At 39.5% G+C, this 20,005-nt stretch overlaps 1 protein-coding gene across 1 annotated transcript in view; it reads right to left on the bottom strand.

Annotated features, from left to right (window-relative positions):
- The window catches only part of arid5b (AT-rich interaction domain 5B), a 78,057-nt gene that overhangs the window by 16,267 nt on the left and 41,785 nt on the right, over window positions 1-20,005 (bottom strand). Inside the window, exons 5-6 of the mRNA XM_083922559.1 lie at window positions 4,919-5,082; window positions 2,770-3,046 (exon numbers count right to left, since the gene is read on the bottom strand). Of these exons, the coding sequence (XP_083778685.1) occupies window positions 2,770-3,046; window positions 4,919-5,082 (441 nt within the window). The remainder of the gene's footprint in view (window positions 1-2,769; window positions 3,047-4,918; window positions 5,083-20,005) is intronic.

Genomic DNA, 20,005 nt, shown 5'->3' with positions numbered 1-20,005 from the left:
CACAAAAAAATAGGGGGACAACAGTCTGCATGAATAGACTGCAGCACAAAACTGCTTTCCTCTCCAACTGTACCGCTCCTAAAAATGTAACAACCAAGTATTTTCTGACATTTCCTGTGATTCAGGTGCTAGTGTGCATTCAATTTCTATATGAATAGGTTTAGTAGAGTCATTAAGAGCGACACTTTCAAAACAAAAAACTCTTGAATGGAACCATCTTGAGGCATTTCACACAGCTGATGCATTGTTAAATGTATTACAGCGGAAATGATTAGTTCATATAGTAAAATAATAAGTAATTTTTAAAACAGAAACAATGAAAAATGCCAAAAATAATGTTACTGAATAAATTTGTGGTTTAAACTGCTGGTCGGACAAAACGAGACATTTGAAGGAAGCTGTGATGAGCATCTTTTTCACTACTTTTATAAACAAATAACTAATAAAGTGAGAAACAAGAGACTTGAGAAACAAACAGTAGATTAATCCCTTAAGTCAATAACTGTTAGTTGCAGCCATAAATGTACATAATAGAGTTATCATTTATGCCAGTTTCAGGCAAAAGAGTTATTTGGTTCCAGCCGCTCAAATATGAAGATTTGCTACTTATTTCTTTTTTCTCATAGTAAACTGGAGGCGGGGGTCTCAGATCAGCACCTTTGCTCTAAGATGTTTTATGCATACAAACCCCGGAGTGAAATATAAATTCAGCATGAGAGTGAGGCAGGCAAACAAGTGGGAACTGTGGTAAACCAGAGAAATTAATATTACTGCGTTTAAAATATGTTATGAGCCATTCGAGGTAAAGGCGTTGACTGCATTTTGGGGGTTTATAACTCTCTGCTGGGCTGTAAAGAGTCACAATAGCAGTGTTAAAAAAAATCAGGTGAGACTACTATTATTCACAGTTAGGTGATGAATAAGAATATACATAAATAGTCCATGTTCAGATTCAGATAGGGTTTTTTTTGGAGGTGAATCAAATGGATATTTAAGTGGCGCAGCCAACAAAGCATGGCTAAGTCTGGTAAATCATTCCGCCATCTGTTGCTTTGTTAAACTCCAGAGAACTTCATAAAAAGATTATTACTCAAACGCAACTAAAATAACACAATTTCAATTTCCATTACGGGAAAGCGAGTTCTTTGATCTTTTAATGCATTTGTAGCGAGTTTAAAGTGAAGAATATGAAAACGGCGCCTGATTACATCTAAGGGTTTGTTGTATTAATTATGATGTGTTTTCCTTTTTTCCTTCTCCTCTTTATATGTGCTGATGTGTGCTCACTGCCAAGGACGAAGTTTAAACAGCATGATTTCACCATTTAATGAGGGCCTTGCTTATGATGTGTCTGGTTTTGAGATTCAAAGCATGTACTGTATGTTAAACAGTTGGCACGTGGACCTCGACTTTATTCTGAGCTCAAACCGAGAAATGCCAACTGAAAGTAAAGCATGTTGGGTATGTAATCCTCCCTCCCTTTCTCTCGACTTCTCCCTCTGTCTCTATCTCCCTCAACCACAATGACCTATATAAGCAACAACATGTCGGCAGTCAAGATGACAGGATTGTCAAAATACCGCGGTGAGGTTAGCAGAGTAGAGGCGACCACAGCTTACCTTCATGTAATAATTTAGAGTAATGAGTTTTACTGAGCTATAAACTGTCACTGTTAAATTCAGCAGACATCTCTCTCCCTCTTGTTAATTTGCTGATGTTGTCGCGCGCTGCGCTCACATGTGAGTGGCTACATCTTTCTTCGCTCGATTGACATGAATGCAAATGTGATTTCCTCCCTTGAATAAAGACTGAGAAAGAAGTAGATTTCAAAAAACCACAGTTTAGGTGAGAGCCCACGTTCCCATGTGTCTTGAATCAAGATGAAACGCACCAAACAAACCCACTGAGAACAGTTTCAAGAGACCAGAGCGCGCTCTTTATGACGTTTACGTGCATGTTCCTCCTCTCTGTCCCTTGCACACCGAGCACAAGCTAAGCATCCGACCTGGATTGGAAAATCTTTCATCTCGGGTCTACGTGTTTCGCATGCATGTGACGCTCTTTTAACATTGTTAGAGGACGTTCTTGGCCTTCACAGGAAACCCCTTAGACAACTGTGAGAAGATGTTCTCTCCTTATATGAAAGCAAGTTAAAATGGGCTCTGACAGAAAGCCTCTAGAGTCTAGCTGCTAGATGTGATTTTTCTCAACATAGATAATTATTCCTTTAGTTTATTATTACCGCAGATTGATCGTGTTTCCATAGTTTAACAGAAGTGCAATTTAGAGATTTGTGGCGTAATGCCTGCAGTAGTTGGCAGCCATCTTCACTTCGTCCCCTACATCTTTAATATTGCAGATAGTTAGGAAACAGTCTGCCCTTGACTTGACAGAAAAGCAGCGACTGGTTTCTCTTCTGATCACAACAGGGGGGCACTATAGATAACGTGGTTAGAGACGATGATTAAAATCAACACAGCGGGCTTATCTCACTATCAGAGTGCAGTTTCACTCTGATATCTAAACTAACATATACTTCTTTTTATAAAGCACAACATTTTAAAAGAGGTTTTGGTACTCTTACGCCTGTTCCTGCAGGTATCTATTACTCGGCCTGCTAACCTCCCCCACTGGTGATGTTATGACCTAAATCTCCAAGATACTATAAAATAATGCATCCACACAAACTTAACTATTAGTGTAAACATGTTTACGCCATTGTTTAAACATTGCCAGTGAGGGAATAAGATAATAAGTTGTTTTACTCACTCTGTTTGAAGCCGAGGAAGGGGATCCTCTCTATGGGCGTGTCTCTTTCTTTCATGTACTTGTAGAGCTCTACTAAGAAGGCTTGCTCCTCCGCTCGGCTCTCCTCTGATATTTCCTCCTCTTTCATGTCCTCCTCATTCCTATCCTCCTTTTCCTTTTCCCTTTCCTTCCCTCGCTCCTTCTCCTCAGCTGTGGATTTCTTGTTGAGGACGTTGGCCTTGTGTTTGGCTGCCGAGGTTATTTTTCCGTTGGGTACCGTTTTACAGTTGGGCTTGACCTGCAAAGAGAGCGAGCGTAACTTTAGATGAGCATTAAAACCCTTAACAGAGGGTTATTTAAATGATGTCTGACAGTGTGGATGAGATGTGTTTGCGCTCAAGAACAAACAAATATCTTTACTGGCCACAGAGGCAGACTCGCATTGATTATCAATAGAGCAGCTCTTCTTGTCATCACAGATTATGCACAGATTAGTTTGACTGAGTAAATTGATACTATTGGTTTATCTGTCCAAGGTCATAGGAAGAGCAGCAGACAGCGGAGAGCTTTTAGAAATATTTCTCTCTCTGAATATGAAGAAATGATACAAATCCTTTCAATATGTTGCTGCTAAAGAATTCCTTTAATGAAATGCATGACAACAATCTGCCAACAGGATGTGATGATCGTCCTTATTTGTTTCGAATTGAATTTTCTTCATCAAGCAACATGCTTTTGGTGGCATATGAGTGAGTCTTCCATGTTCACAATGCTGCCTGTTGTTTTTGGAAAATCAAGTGGAAAACATTTTGTTCCACTGTCGGATCATGTTGTACTCATTTAAAATGACTATTATGCGTTTGGAGGAGGAGAAGACACACAGATGAAGAGAGTGTTGCTCAGTAACGATGCTATCGTGACTAATGTGGAAAATAATCGGCACATATTTGGATGATCGATTCATGGTTTAAGTCATCTTTAAAGTAAGAAACATTACCAAGGTCCAGCTTGTCATTTGTGAGGATTTGCTTAATCTAATGTTATGCTCTTATATTTTGGACTGTTTATGGAACAAAACAGGCAATTTGGTGACATCGCCTTGGACTTTAAGAAACTGTGACTCACATTTTTTTACTGCATTCTGGGGTTTTACAGACTAAACAATTACATATTTACAGTATATATATATATACACACACATAATAATTCTAACTAATGGTTAATGAAGATAATCATTAGTTGCAGCCCAATATAAACTGACATATGACATTTATTAGGAAACCTTTAAGTGATCTAATAACAAATGACATCAGTTTCCCAAAAATAAGATATTACATCAAAAATGTAGTTTTCCTCGACAATCAAATCACAGTTCGTATGCTATGTTAGAAAAAGGTCCTATCCTATGAATGTCCAGCAACACGAGCTATCAGTGTGCATCTGCAGTGAATTCATTTAAAATGAAAAAAAAAACAGAGGAGGCCAGTCAGACCAGTCGCTCTGTCATGATTCAACCATATTTTTATGAAGCACCTTTAGATCCTAATCGCTTTTAACCACATATTTTTTACTGGATAAAATATTTTAGTCATCGGACGAGGACTGCAAGTTTGCCTTAAGGACTCTTCAAGGTGCTCTTCTGTTCATGCATGTCTGTGCTGAATGAGAACAGCTGACCCGTGTCATATGAGGCCAATCCTAAATGTAACATGTTGCCGTCACGGTGAAATGTTTTACTGCATGTATTGTACAGAATGTAACACCCCTCTGCTGCTGTGTCTCTCACAGTAAACTGTTTTGGGAAACTAAAATGCTGTAACCTTGTTCTGTAACTGAAGATGTACTGTGAGGACGACGAGGAAAACAGCTGGTTGGCAACACAACTTTAGGTGTCTCATGTCATTACAGCAGAGCTAGTGCATGACAGGGAACTTGGCAGGGATGTTTACTCTTTAATAATACTCTGTGCTATAGTGTGCTTTATTTATCTGTATTCATATTGGAATTATTTTGCACAGACACTAGCGTAACTAACTTGTAATGTGTATGTTGTATATGTGTTCTTTATGTGCTTTCTTATCGCTCAGCCTGTTGTGCTGTGTGATGTGACCATGTGAATTCAGCGTTGGAGGATCAATAAAGTCTTATCTTGTGTGTTATCTCTTCTTACCTTGGTAATAGTTTTGCTGTCTGGGCTGCAGGGGTCCTGTGCTGCCACTGCGGTTGAACCCTGGTTTGACCCCGACGACCCTTGACCCTGAGCCTGACCCTGGGAGTCCCTCCTCTGAGAGATGGACAGCTTCTTCTTCCGAGGTCGCCCTTTAAGGTTCGGAGCTGAGGAAGAGGAAACGGTGACGGTGAGATTACCATTTAGGTGGAAACATGCGTGCTGAATATCACCTTGCGTGTGTTTTTTTTTAAACATTTGGTCATTGCTTTTATCTTTGAACAATATTAATAGACTAGTATTGAGAGTAAGAATAAATGAGATATAAAAACATTTATAAATGCATTTCCTCTCCGGGAACTTGCTGAAGAGGACGGGTGCTATGACAGGAACATTTACACTCAGGGAAAGGAATTTCACAGGCCTGCTAGCCTGTAGCTAATTATTTTTAAACTGGATTAGCACAACATAGTTCTGAATGGGGGAGCAGGCTGCCAAATTGTTCCAATCCTCAAGTTCCCTCTCAGCCTAAGAGAAAAACTACATTTAAATTCAGACAGATGTATTTTTAAGATTTGAGATAAGGGCGTCGTAACAGTCAAGCAATTAGTGAAATACTCTAAGTGACAGATGCTGTTTAACCCATAAGCCCGCAAAAGGGAAGAACAGTTTCTGCTGAGAGAATTATTTAATAAAGCTGTGACAAAAACTACTGTATAATGTACCTGTTTTTGTCTTTACAATACATCAGGACTGTCACCTCATCATCATCAGCAGCATCTTAAAGAATTACATTACCAAAGCACCTCAGATGAGGCTTTATTTCTCTGGTTAGCATGTCTTAAAGCTCAACGCTGTTAATTAAAAACACATGAACCCGCCTGATAGGAGCTCTTTGTTTGAAAGGCTGGCAGATATAATTGCTCAGTTCACATTACATACACAATAAAGTATTTAAGCCCTCCAAGTCCTTTCTACACCCACGTTTATGTCAACCCGCGACTGTAATGTAACTTCTTGGCAGACAGCCTTGCCTCCATGAAGCAATACAAACAGAGATAAGCTCAACAGAGAGGGAGAGAGAGAAAGAGAAACTTCAAATAATCCAAGTTCAGTCACGTATTTCACAGCGTCAACATTCTTTCTTTTCCATCTGCAGCGACAATTAAATCACATCCAAGGTTTTTCTCTGCCAAAAGGGTTCTGTTATTATTTTTGTCAGATCACATTCCCGTCATGAAAATGTTACAATAACACTCGAGTTGAATAAAACTTAGAGGCAGTCATTAAGAAAGCTAAAATGATCACGACTCAGCAACCTAACACTTCATGTTGTTATTTTCACAATGGCTACGCTGTGGAGAAACAGTGCAGGGAAAATTCCAAGGGCATTTTTTTGTGCATTTGTCATCCCTTTGGCACTATAAAAACAGATTTTCAACACTAATCTTTACTTCGAAAGCTCTGGGTGTGTTTATTTCGTCAATGTTTTCTCGTTCTGCTGCTCGCTCTGCCTCTTTTCTTATGCCAATTACTCATTAATGCTGAGAAATTACATAAACCCTATTATTTATTAATTTACTTGTGTTTATTTCCGAAGGGACAGATACATAAGCACAACATATTCCCTGAATAGACTAATGCCACATATCATAGCATTTATAGCCTGCTCTAATTTGCAATGCCTGGGTCTCTGTGATGAAACCCATGTGTAATGAAACAAAACACAAATCATCGATGAATGCCAAGTTACAATAAAGTTGCTGTTCTTAAGTAAGTAACTGATGCCAGACATTTCCACTGCATTAGAAAAACAAACACACGCAATCGTACAAAACACAAACATTACGTGACAGATTATTAATTCTTGGAGGTTTGACTTGTAGGAGATTTATTCTTCGACATGTGACATCCGGTTAAACAAACAGGGGTTTGAGTGAGGTCACACTCTCAGTCCAGTTCTGTTTTTAGTCCAATCACTAACCCCCCTGACACCCTACGCTGAGTTACATAACCTGGCTGTCTGTTTACATTTTTCATCAGGTCAAATACTGCTGCGTAAGAAAATGCTGCAATAACAGCAAAACACTGCCGCATAACACAGTGACACGGCAGCAGGCGAGTTTAAATCCATAGTCTTATTGATAAAGAACAGTTAAACACCTCAAGCAGATAGTGCTGTAAACCGGGGTCATGTATTTTTGTAAACACACCGGCACACAAGGTCAAGGGCAGACGATCTTTCTGTGCTGCAGAAGTTGTGCAGAACTGCTGATCTGCTCTCTCTCCTCGTGGCAGAGTTGCATAAGGGAGGAGTCATCAGCTTTAGAATAACAGCAAGAAAATCAAACACGGGCTGACTCTCTGCAGATTGATTTTCGAGAATGGAAACACATACATTTATAGCGTGTAAGAAACAAAGCCCACATCACAAGATAATGATTTCACAGCACCCTGGGAGATGTGATATTTTTACCACTCTGTGGGCATTAAGTGTTTTCGTCAATGCACTGGAAAAGAAAGAGACCATTTAAGTAAACATGATTCTTCCCTCAACAAGCCAAAAATGGGCCCTAGTCATACACTAAAAATGGCTCCTGACCAAGCTGCCAAGTTCCTATTTTTTTCTGCTTCTCATCGAGGTACTTATTTCTCAGTCTGTGGCTTTCTGCTTATCTGGGTCGTTGACATGACTTGGAGACAAGCCTTGAACTGACCAGAGGAGTCTTTACACACACACACACACACACACACACACACACACACACACACACACACACACACACACACACACACACACACACACACACACACACACACACACACACACACACACACACACACACACACACACACACACACACACACACACACACACACACACACACACACACACACACACACAGGTGGTGTTGGGGGGGGGGGGGATATTCCCAGGGGTATGAATCCATCATGTCTCACAGAGCACAACCCTTGAGCCATGGAAGTCACAGTGGACTCAGCAGTGTGATAAACAGCCTGAAAACTTGATCTTTCGGATGCAGCTCTTCGCAGCTTTACGCGGCTTTGTCTAATAATTTATCCCCCCTCAGATTCAATTAAATACAGCCCTAATACCTCTGCTTCACTGCCAATGAGTTGATTTCAATGATAATGAAAAACTCATTAGAGACAGCTCAGGAAGAGTTGTGACAGTTCTATGCACCAACAGAGTAAAGCCACAGGGAACCACAACAAAATGGACTGATTGATTGAGAGGCTGCAGAGAATGGAGAGAAATATCAAGCTTCAACTGATGGATGCCTCTGTTGATAAGCCTCACAAAATGGACTGAAATCTCATGTGTCTATCTACATGTGTTCACTTAATGATTGTTTCTTTAGAGGAGGGGGCTTTGAAAAGTCCTCTTTATATCAGATGGAAACGTTATCGCTCTGATGGTGCACATTTCTTTGTATTTCATTGGCAAACTGATCTTTAAATAATACTTTTATGTATTTTAGTAGATTAATAGCAAACTCATCCTTTCATTTGGCAGTTTGGAACAACACTGATGACAGAAATGAGCTGTCAAACAACAATTGTGTGCGCAGTGGTTACTTATTTTCAGCCGCATGAGTGGTATGGGTCAAGGGATGGCGATTTTGGTCAGCTGGTCTGTCCACCACTTTGGGCCAAACTGAAATATCTCAAGATCGACTTGCACTACATTTACAGACATTCATATTCCTCGGACTTAATTTGCAGTTTTAAGTAAGTAAAGTTTGGTTTATTCATGTCGCTCTCAGAGTGCATTGTAATTTGGCCTTGTAAAAATATTTCTATGTATCCTTTTAATCATAAAGCAGTTCAAGGTGCTATATAAATACTGTAAAATTAAAAAGCTCAATCCACAGAGAAATGCACACGGCCGTACTCTGATATTGTGCCTGTAAATGAGCCGCCAGGACTTCCCTATGGTTGTGATGTCACAACTATACTATATAGGTAGAAAGTGCCGTGACAGTGCTGTTAGTCATTATGACGTGCAGAGACTCTGAGAGCGCATATGCAGATGCGTATGACCCAGAAATGCCGGAAAGGGTGGATGCAGGTATATTCAATATGAGAAAAAATGTGGATTTTACAACATTTAACCATGAAAAAATCTTCTTGAAGAAAATCATAAAATAAAAATACAAGTATTTGTAAAAAAATAGTATAACATGCAACCTTGATAAAAAATGTTTTGCAGGTATACTATATGCTGTATACATCATTGGGGTCTAGTGCTAATTAGCAAATGTTAGCATTCTTTCATGCTAAACTAAGATAGTTTACATGGTAAACATCACTGTTAGCATGTTAGCATGCAGCATTCAGCCCAGGAACTATACCAGCCTCAGAGCTGGTGTGGCTGTAGACGTGTAATCTTGTTAAACTGTAGATATCGTTGCAATCTTTTCAGTAATCACATTATAGAAATGACAATGAATCTATTATGAATGCTGATCATTTTATGGGGATTTATAAAAGGTCAAACTGAAATAAATCCCTTCTAATAGTTAGAAATATTGTAGTGTAAAACTCTGAACATCAGATTACAAAAGCTGCTGAGATCAATAAATAACATTAAGATAAGTATGTGCAAATGAAATATGAAATAGAAAATCTAGGAGTTTATAACCCTGACTGATTGAAGAGGAATCTGCACTCCCACTCATGCCTTACTCAGAATCTTTATTCCCTTCCTCTTGCAATAATGAGGTCCAAGTTCAAACACAAAGGTTAAGGAGGAGGAGGAGGACGAGTGAGGCATGACTGGGACAAGAAGTGGTACGTGAAAAACATGTTTTGACATATTTTGCTGTCTCACATGGTTGCAAATTCACTAAATGTCTAACACCCACTCAGCAATTATCATCACAGCTCGCTGCCAAAGGTAACATTCATGTTGCAATACATGGCCTTGTCTGTACTGTACAATATGTCCCCTAGAACAGAGCAACATACATAACAATACATTACATAATTTCAATTAGAATTCCACATTTACAAGTCCTATCTCACTGAGGTCACAACCCTTTTATGGAAGAGTGACAACACAAAAATGACAAAACATCCTGTTAATAAAACACTTAAACACAAACCAGATCTTTAGAGCAAACACTGTTGTAACTATTCAAGTCAGTTAAGCAGAGGCATTGACAAGTAGAGTTACATTGCAGCTTCGTAATCGATGTGAGTTCTCCGAGAGAGATCCACTCAGTCAGTTTGAAGTCACTCCTTAATGAGTTACATAGTAAAGGGTCAGAAGACTCAAATGATCTTTAACTAAACCCAGCCTGAAATCGTATGTAAAACATCCAACGAGTACAGATCACAATGTCAACAGCTTCAAGACGGATATGTATACACACAGGTGAGAAAGAATCCTCCCCTGGGATGGATTTGTAAATGAAACTTTACCTGTGCATACGCCCACGCACAGACAAAAGAAGGTCACTGAGGTCTGGCATACAGGGTTACAGTGGTGCCTTGGAAATTTACAACCAGCCATAAAACATTAGCACCATGACAGACAGTATTTAAACTCTATGAGCACTGAGCAGAGGCATTTTCTTGAGAAACAAAAACATCATCCCTATCCATATAATGTTGATAATGAATCACAAAACAGCTGAAAAAGGAGCTTTTGAGGCGTAAAAACAGAAGCAGAGTTTTGTAACTCAAATGAGACTTAAATAGAATAAAAAAGAATTGAAAAATTATTCATGAGATTCAAAACGTGATTCAGAAGAGGGAACACTAACAGCACCTGTCAGAAGGCAAAAAAAGATCAACCAAAGTTAATAAAACAAATAACGACTAAAAACCTGAGAAATCCTGACAAAAAAACAACCTCTGATAAAACTCTAGGGACACAGACTTTAATCAGCGGAGCATTAAATGTGCGATCAGTTAAGTGATATTACACTTTGCTTGGACATTTTAACTCCGCTGGAGGCGCAGGGATGTGGCAAGGCAGGCTCCAAAGCAGCACGGCAGCAGTACCACAGAGACTATATAAAAGGCAGCGATGACTGATTCCTCAGCCAGCAGTGACAGGCGACGGTGCGTCTTCACCATACATCAAAGACCTCAGAGGTTGGAGAGATATCAAGTGTTTGTGCTCAAGGACGATGTTTTTGACCACAGGTTGAGGAGGCGACTGGAAAATTAAGTTTCTGTGTTTCTATTCAATTGAGAAACACGTCGGAGTTGTCTAATGTTTCTTTCTCAAGCTAATTTCTAAGCGAACATCTTGTCTGGTGTTTTCTCGATGTGCTAGGTTTATGAAACGCTGATCAAAAGCTTTTCTTGCACAAACGATCAGCAAAACCAGATGCAGACTGAAAGATTTAATACCTGGGCACATACACAGCACACATCCTACTGTTTATATATACAAATATGAATATTTCATCGTCCACAATATGGAAATGTGTCCTTGCTTTCACCATGTCATAAAATCATAAAAAAAAAAAACACATAAAAGGGTCATAACAGCTTTGCACATGCTGCCTCGTTTGCAGAGATTGGGGAAACACGATAGCGTCGAAACATCATAATTCGCTCAAGCATTTGTCCATCATTCAGTTGCCTCATTAAACCCTAGAGTTCCCTCTTAACCGCGAGGAATCGAGGAATCGATTGCTCACACCAATCACTAGTGACTACAGGTGGCCGTAATGTGCCGAGGAATTAATCAATTCGTCAACAAAGGCAGGGAAGAAGAAGAAGAAGACCACAAGCTAGTAAACATGGATGCGCATAAAGGCATTTCAAATACCTAAAAAAAATGTCTGCTTGAACAACCACAGCCTAGTGAACATCAAGCGCTGCCTTCCTTTCTATCATTTTGTTGCTGACTGTAGCCACCGTTGCATTTCACGTACTAATATCAGGCATTTCTGACGTGCTCATAATTCTCACTTTGTCACATCTGACAGCAGAGTTATTCCTCTGTTCCTGCGCTCGAGGCACGTTTCCCCACACAAGTCATTTGAGACACACTGGCAGCACATTTTCTTTTTTTTTTTAATGAACAGTAATACTTGAAGCATCTCTATCACTGCAATCATCAAAAATTACACAATGCACCCACAGAAAGCGACAGAGCGTGTGGGTGGACAGAGTACACTGTTATTATTAATCATCAAACCCTCCGTAGGTTGATAGATGATACAAGTGTTAATCAATTTCTCATAATTATACAGAGGGAGATCATCATTAATCTGTGAAAGATTTCACAGCAGAAACGTAAGAGAACATTGTTACATATTAAGTCAACCTCAGGGTGTTCAACATCAATAACACTGGAATATTTTCTTGCCTGTTTTTGCCCGTGAATGCTACTGCAACATAAGAAGATATTTTTGTGCTGCTGTGGCTGAGAGCTATTCTGAATTTAATGAGGAATGCATTTGGCATGACAATGGATACTAGTTACTGTTATTACAAACACAACCTCACCTTCCAATATAACAGAGGGAGAGAGGAGGGAGGGAAGAGGGTAAAGCAGTAACAGAATCACAACAGACAGAGAGAGAGAGGGAGAGAGGGAGAGAGGGAGAGAGCGAGAGAGAGAGAGAGAGAGAGAGAGAGAGGGAGAAAGAGAGAGAGAGAGAGATAGAGAGAGAGAGATAGAGGGAAAAATAGTGGAAAAAACAGTAAACACCACCAAAACATTGAGAGGGACAATTTTTAATTTTTCACCGGTGTTCAGAGTCAGTGAGCAGTTGTATATTTGGAGTGTAAGGAACTCTTCTCCTGACTACTAACACAAAAAAACACTGTTATACAAGGCTATTAGAGCATGCGTCTGAGTGAAAGGCAGGGATTAGTCCGGCTTGTTACTAAAAGAGCTCTAACAACAGTCCCCCGAGGTGCAGACGACTCATCCGCAAGTCCTCAACAGCTTCTTGTAAACAGGTCTCTCCGCGCAGCACCTTGATTTACTCCGCCTCAGCCTCTCTTTTAAAAAGGGGTGGAGATTTCATTACCACAAAGCAATACAATGGGGTTGGAATTCAATTTAGCTTGTGATACTCACGGCATTTAAAAAAATACATTGAAAATGAATCAATGTATCTGAGAGGAACAAGCTGCAACTGCATCACTGACATTATTGTGACCTTTTAACTGCTCAACAAGGAGCGGATGCTTGAAACACTGTTAATTTTGTCAGCTTTTTTGAATTTAGACTTAATCTTTAGACATAAATGCTGATTAGATTTAGTCACATTTTAGTCATTTTTATCCCTTGAAGGTCATTACATTATAGTCAAAATGTTAAATCTTAAACCGGTATTCTGCTGGTTTTAATCCAGGTCTGTGTCATGTTAATGTGGGCATTGTGTGATTTCAGCAGATCTCCCATGCGCTGTTCCGTGGGGCCACGTAGACATTTCAAACACCGTTCATCTGAACACAATGCCCACATTGTCATGACACGGACCTGTATTAAAACCCTCAGCATCTGATGAAAAACTCTGGTTGACTGATTAATAATGCAGCTTTGCAGTAACTCCGACTCCACCTGACTGAAATGAGGTTTCACAGAGAGTGAAACGAAACAGTAAAGAACTACAGAACTAGGGCGATAAAAGCCCTTTTGTAAATATAAAAATATTGATTAGCGCTGTTTTGAACAAACACTTACAAATCATTAGAATGAGTTTCTACTAAAGGTACAATCACCCCAAATATCTGTGCATTATTCAGAGTAACAAGGACACTGCTTCTGGAGAGAGATGTTGCTGATGTCATTTTCAAGGCTATGAGCAAAACAAACTACATCACATTGACCTCCATTGATCTGAGGTAGAGACAGAAACCTCTGGATAAACACATCTGCATGGTTAGATACCAACTCACTTTGTCTAATGGCAACTTTGTGTTCAGTGTGACTGTATAAATATTAGTGACACTAAAAGACAGATATTTTTGGCACTAAAAGACAGAATCCTAGTGAGATTTTCTGGTTAGGGGAGATTCTCATCAGATCTCCTGTCCTTGTTGCAACAGCTCTGACATCCTGTTCCACTCTATTTCCCAAACCCATCATTTCCTATACAAATACTGCATTATACCGACTACAGTCTTTTTTTATTTTCCTCAAAGACGATTCCCCTCAGCTGGGTGACTGACAGCTGTGTATGCATGCATCATTATCTCCTTCACAGAGCCTGTCTGTTGTTGTAGCCTGTGGCAGACCTCAATCACAGAGTATTAGAAATGACTTTGGTTTTCCATGGAGCGCCGCACTTTTGCAGCTGCAGGTGCGCCACACATTATAAGAACCAATGGGAAGTAGGTGAACTAGCTATCCTGCCCATCTGGAACTACAGACATGTAAATCTGCCACTTAGGGGCTAATAAGTTGATTGGATTCATCTCGCAAAAGCCACGATGTAATGAGTGAGAGTGGTGCTGATAGCGTCCCTGTTCCTGGAGGCAGAGGTCATTGAGGACAGCAAACTGTGTGCGTGAAAAGAAATTAAAATAAGTAAATGTACTCATTCTGAGAAGCACCTCAGACTTGTACTGTATGTTTTTATAATAAGAAAGTCACTATATTTTCTTTGTCATACAAAGACCTCTTCTAAACTATGTATTATTATACTTATGTGGCATTAAGGTGAAGTTCAGGAAACCTTGAGAGGAATACTGAATCTCTTCTATCCTAATTTAAGTTTGGTTGAGGTTTAAAATGCTGGTCAGGTCTAGAGTTTTAGTCTGAGGTTCCAGCATACAGTCAGGTAATAAGACACACAATAGAGAGTCTATGCTAATGCCTTGGTAGATAGTGTGCAGTAGATAAATCATGTTTATAGATTGATGCCCTCCTCTGTGGCCTCTGCAAATATAACAATATTGCTTCCAATTGCATCTAAATATGAGCTTTATGCATGCGAACACACTGCATAATAAAATACCGTGCGCATGGATATGGAATAAAGAGTTTCGCTTGCCATTTTAGACTACAGCCCAGCACACTGCCGCTATTATCTGCTGTTTATATTCTAATATGTGAGTATACTGGTAAAAAAAAAAAGAAAAAAAAAAGCAGCTTCTTCTTTGTGTTAATCCTGACAATTTGTCCAATTTAAATCCAGCAGCACTGGGAGGAACACATCAATTCAAAGTGAAATCAATTCTTCCACTGCCTCTCTTTTGACTTTCCCCCACTCTCCTGCTTCTCCTATCTATTTTCCTTTCTGTAACAACTATGTGAGCGGCAGTAAATGTAATTACAAGGGGTGGGGGGGTGGGGGCGATTGCTATGCATGCACAACAAAACGCAACATTAAAAAGCTATTATCAGAAAAGGGAACATTTTGGCAGATATATGGCGGAGGGCAGCTCCTGCCATATGTTTGTGGAGACGGGGACAACAAGTCAGGTAGTAATTATCAATCATCATCAGGAGAACCTGTCAAAATGCTAGGGCCGGGCACGCTCTGACTAGCGTTGCCATGGAGACAAGCCCACATCTCAGCAAGTGTGTGTTTACCAGGAAATTAAAAATACTCTCCCATATTTTTATCACGCACTTATAATATCGTGTAAATTGTTATTTTGAGTTACTTTGACTAGGAGCGCTGTTAATTGTGTGTGTGTGTGTGTGTGTGTGTGTGTGTGTGTGTGTGTGTGTGTGTGTGTGTGTGTGTGTGTGTGTGTGTGTGCGTGTGCGTGTGCGTGTGCGTGTGCGTGTGTGTGTGCGTGTGTGTGTGTGTGTGTGTGTGTGCGTGTGTGTTTGGCTTGGCAAACCAAACTAGGTAAAGAGATTTTTGTGAGATTGACTTGAGGACCATTTCGGCTGAGGTTATGGTGTTTGTTTTACACAGATTTCCTTGTGTTAGGGGTTACAATTAGCAGATGGGAATGCAAATGGAATATTCTCAGCCATCATAATATTAAGATACATGTGTGTATGTGCACATACATAATGTATTTGCCAGTAATGAGCTCATTTCTGTGACCATACTGTTGCTGTACACAGACTCTCCGTTCAGACTGCCACTGTGAATATTCCTCAGACGGAGAGAGGACATTCTCCCGAACCATCAAGACTTTGTCAGTTTCAATTTTACATATTCCTTTTGCATAAACCATGTAGTTTTGCTTTTACATACACCAGATGCCTTCAAATCAAATTTCACTCCTTGCCATACAAGCTATTTAAGTACTACTAATTCCAGAACAGTGTACAGTAAGTGTGACTTTTCACAGAATCACACATGGCGAATGTTTCTGGAACGTTTCCATATGTTTCCAACGACAATGGTGCATTCAGATGACAATTTCCGTGTGACCTCAATCCATTAGCCTTCCAGGAATCAGGCTTATTTTCACTTAAACACAAGCTCTGAAAATTAAATACACAAGCAAGTAAACATGAAAGCAATTTAGGGAGAACGGGGTATAACTGCTGTATGAATTTTGCTGCTTTATTATAGCAGTCATTTGGAGAAATAAAAGGGAAGTGTTCTTAATTCATTATTTGTGCGCCGTTGTGCATGCTCCCCCTGGGGAGAAGCAACATTACTCTTTCATCAGATCAAATGAAGCGAAGCCGTGCCGTTCCAGGAAGAGCCAATTAAACTGTTCAAAGAAGTTTATTATTGCGACGGATTATGAAATCATTCTCATCGGATTCATTGGGGTGTGTGTTTCGACAGGGGTGTGAATGTGTGTACTTTACCACTGCGCAAACCCATAAAGGCTGTCGACTCGAGCTTTTCCATTTGCAGAATAAATAGAAAATTATGGTACGCAGACACACTGTCACATGTTTTACAAGAGAAATTTTACAAACTTAATTCACAGTCAAAATAAGCTGTAATTATGGAGAGAAAATCATTTCTTTCTTTCATTCTGTCTGCCTCGTGATCGCCTCATGATGGTAGCGTCGCCTGTTAAGTACTTATTAACACACATCACATTCGAGACATGGCTGGGTTTAAGCTTAACCCAGTTCCTCTGACTGACACACACACTGAGGAATGCAATGACCTCTGACCCTGAAGAACTTCATAATATCACCCATTATTTAGCTCAACGCATGCATATAAACAAGATACGAGCTTTTTGGCTAAAGTCCAACAAGGAACAATATCTGTGTGTGCGTGTGTTTAATCTGTAATCATTTATCTTTGCTGTCAAGACAAAAATAAACGAATACACAACACAATACAGGCTGTAAATTTAAAGTGTTGTTGACAAGTAGCTCTTAATAGCTATTGTTCCGGGAGAGGAGATTGAATAATAAATCTCATTTTGCTAAGAAATATTAAGAGCGCGCAGAGATACTGTCCAAAATAAATGCCCCGTTGTTCCAAAAGTGCCAAATGTAAAACATAGTCAAAGTTACATAATGTGAAGGATTTGCTTAAAACGGGCTAACCTTCAAACGCTTCCACATCATTGATACTGACAGACTGCAGCAACAACTTGGTAGGACCGGGGCTTTAAAAATACAGTATTTCAATTTGGCTTTTGGAGTGAGAGAGAGAGAGAGAAAGAAAGAGAGAGAGGGAAGCGGGTAGATAGAGGGAGGGAATGGGGGGAGAGAGGGGGGGAGATGAAAGGGAGCAGTGGATAAGCTTCAAGGCTTATCCTATTCATTACTGGAGGAAAAAAAAATCACAGCATCGACCTATAAATAAATGAATGCCAGGATAAACACGAAGCCCATACATCAATAAAACATATGTATTCTAATAGATCACGCTCTAGTTACACTTGATGGGATTGAGTCGGCCAATGCGCCCAATCATAGGGACTTTATCATTTTGAAAACAGCATTAAGCCACGGTGAAGAGAAACAATAATCATTCCCATAACAAAATAGGCCAATGGATGCTTTTATCTTTCTGTTCATTTTTGTTGTTGTTTATATCTTCCAATAATCTAAAAACAATGGTTCATGCTTGTATTCTGGGTTTCTACCAGGACATGTTTACATGCTTTAATGTTCAAACTGTTTCTCTCTGTATGTCTGAATGTACCTGTGTTCACTGTCCACCTGTCTCTTTAAGCACCCTCCCAAAAAAGCCCAGTCTGCTCTGATTGGTCAGCATTTCTGGATCTTCGCTCTCTGTTTCTCTGCACCGTCATTGCCGCCGGGAAATGGCTTCAACGGCACTGTACCTGAACTTTCTACCTATACATAGCATAGTCGTGACATCACAACCGTACAGAAGTCCCGGTGGCTCGTTTAAAGACACAGTTTGTGAATACGGGTTGTGTGCATTTCTCTGTGGATTGAATGCTTTGATACTTTGACAGTACTTATGCAGCACCTCAACCTGCTTTACAGAAAAACTTTATAAAACTTTATAAAAACATATGGAAATCTCACTTTTTACAGTATGGGAACTTTAAAGAACACAACATGCTCCTGCTCTTTGTATTTTCAGCACCTCCATATTCTTAAAAAATGTAACACTTTTTTAAATAAATGTCAAAAGCAGCTGCCAACAGTGACTGTAGACATATTTTTTTGGTTGTTGTTTTTGCCTGCTTCATGCTGAAAAAACAATCAACTGAAAGCCGTCACCACTTTTAAACCACACTACGCTGCCAGCAGTGTAACAATGATTTTAGACGTCACTTAAATTACACAAGCTCCTTTCAGAAACAACAACAAGCCTCTACCTGCAGACATGTGAAAGATACTTGACATTTAACCCGGCAACCTATGAGCTTGTCTTCCCCAGCAGAGACAGCCTTTGTAAACAGCATCTACTGTTACAGTACACTGATGAGTCAGACGTATTCACTCCAGGTTGCAACATGCTGTTCTGTCATTTTCATTAGGTACATTTAGGAATTGTATCACAACTCTCAATAACACGTCGTCCTTTCGTGCTACAAACCCACCACATCTTTTTACCATGTAAATCATAATCGTCTTGATTTAGACCATGCTCCACCAACAGTGGCTCTTCCATATTTGACAAGTGTATTAATGGAATAATCATCTAAGCCGTAATGAATGAGGTCAGGCCGGCCTGGTCAGCTGAAGTGTAAAGTAATTAATAACATGCTCCGCAGTTTATCAGAGTTTTAAATTACACAACTGCCCTGGTCGGCTAACAGTGCTTTCTTAAGATTAAGACATTTTCTTTTATGCTTTGTATATTATGTTTCAAGGTCATTTGGATGCTGTGTTTTGTGTAAACTACTACACTTATGGCGTATAAACAATGTATTTTTCTCAGATTTCTAAGTTTATCGTCACAAAGTGTGACTTGTGTACAAAGAAATAACTGCTAGCTGTGTATTTATTTAAGTTCCTGAGCTTGGTACTGATAGGATAACTGAATCTTGGTTACCAACCTATTTTATTTGTGTTTATCTTATGATTGTCATTAATGTTTGTGTAGTATTTCTATGTTTCTGTCCACCTATGTTCCTTCGAATAAAATGTAATTATAAAAGAATTACACAACTGCTTTTGAGAAAACAAAACTTGACATTTTGCTCCATCTATTTAGCTCAAAGGCTGATGTTGACTTGTCAAAGTATTTGCCAAAGCTGTTAGACATGTTGTGTCTTTTCAGGGAGCTATGTTCACTTTTACCTCACCCTTAATTCTGAGATTAATTTCCTTCATTTGAGGAATTTCAGTTTGCTGTGTAAATCAACATGTTGATATATACAATGCAGTTGATGAATGATCCTTCGCAGTCTCCATTTTAGCACCTTTATTATTTTTGTCAATGTTAACATCTTGTGGTTTTGTGGCAAGCAGAAGCAAGTCGGAAAACTCTCTTTCGTGGTGCATTCAAGGACACTCCGACATCCAATGTCTGAAAGTCTGCCATCCAAAAGAAAACACGGCATTTTTGACCTTTAATGTGTTGATAGAAAATTGTACCCTGAAGAAAACCACACATTGAACAAGATAATGTGAATTTCATTTCAAACGGTCCCTGTTTGGCCACTCACTCTGAAATGTGGGATGTTGGAGTTTCTGCAAATGCAACAGTGGGGAGAGGTTTGAAAATACTCACAGCTACAATAACATGTGATGATAGTGTGACAATAAAAAGGTGACTA

This window comes from Echiichthys vipera (assembly GCF_963691815.1).
Source record: "Echiichthys vipera genome assembly, chromosome: 11".
NCBI classification, from domain to species: Eukaryota; Metazoa; Chordata; class Actinopteri; order Perciformes; family Trachinidae; genus Echiichthys; species Echiichthys vipera.
This window is presented reverse-complemented; position numbering and strand designations above follow the sequence as displayed.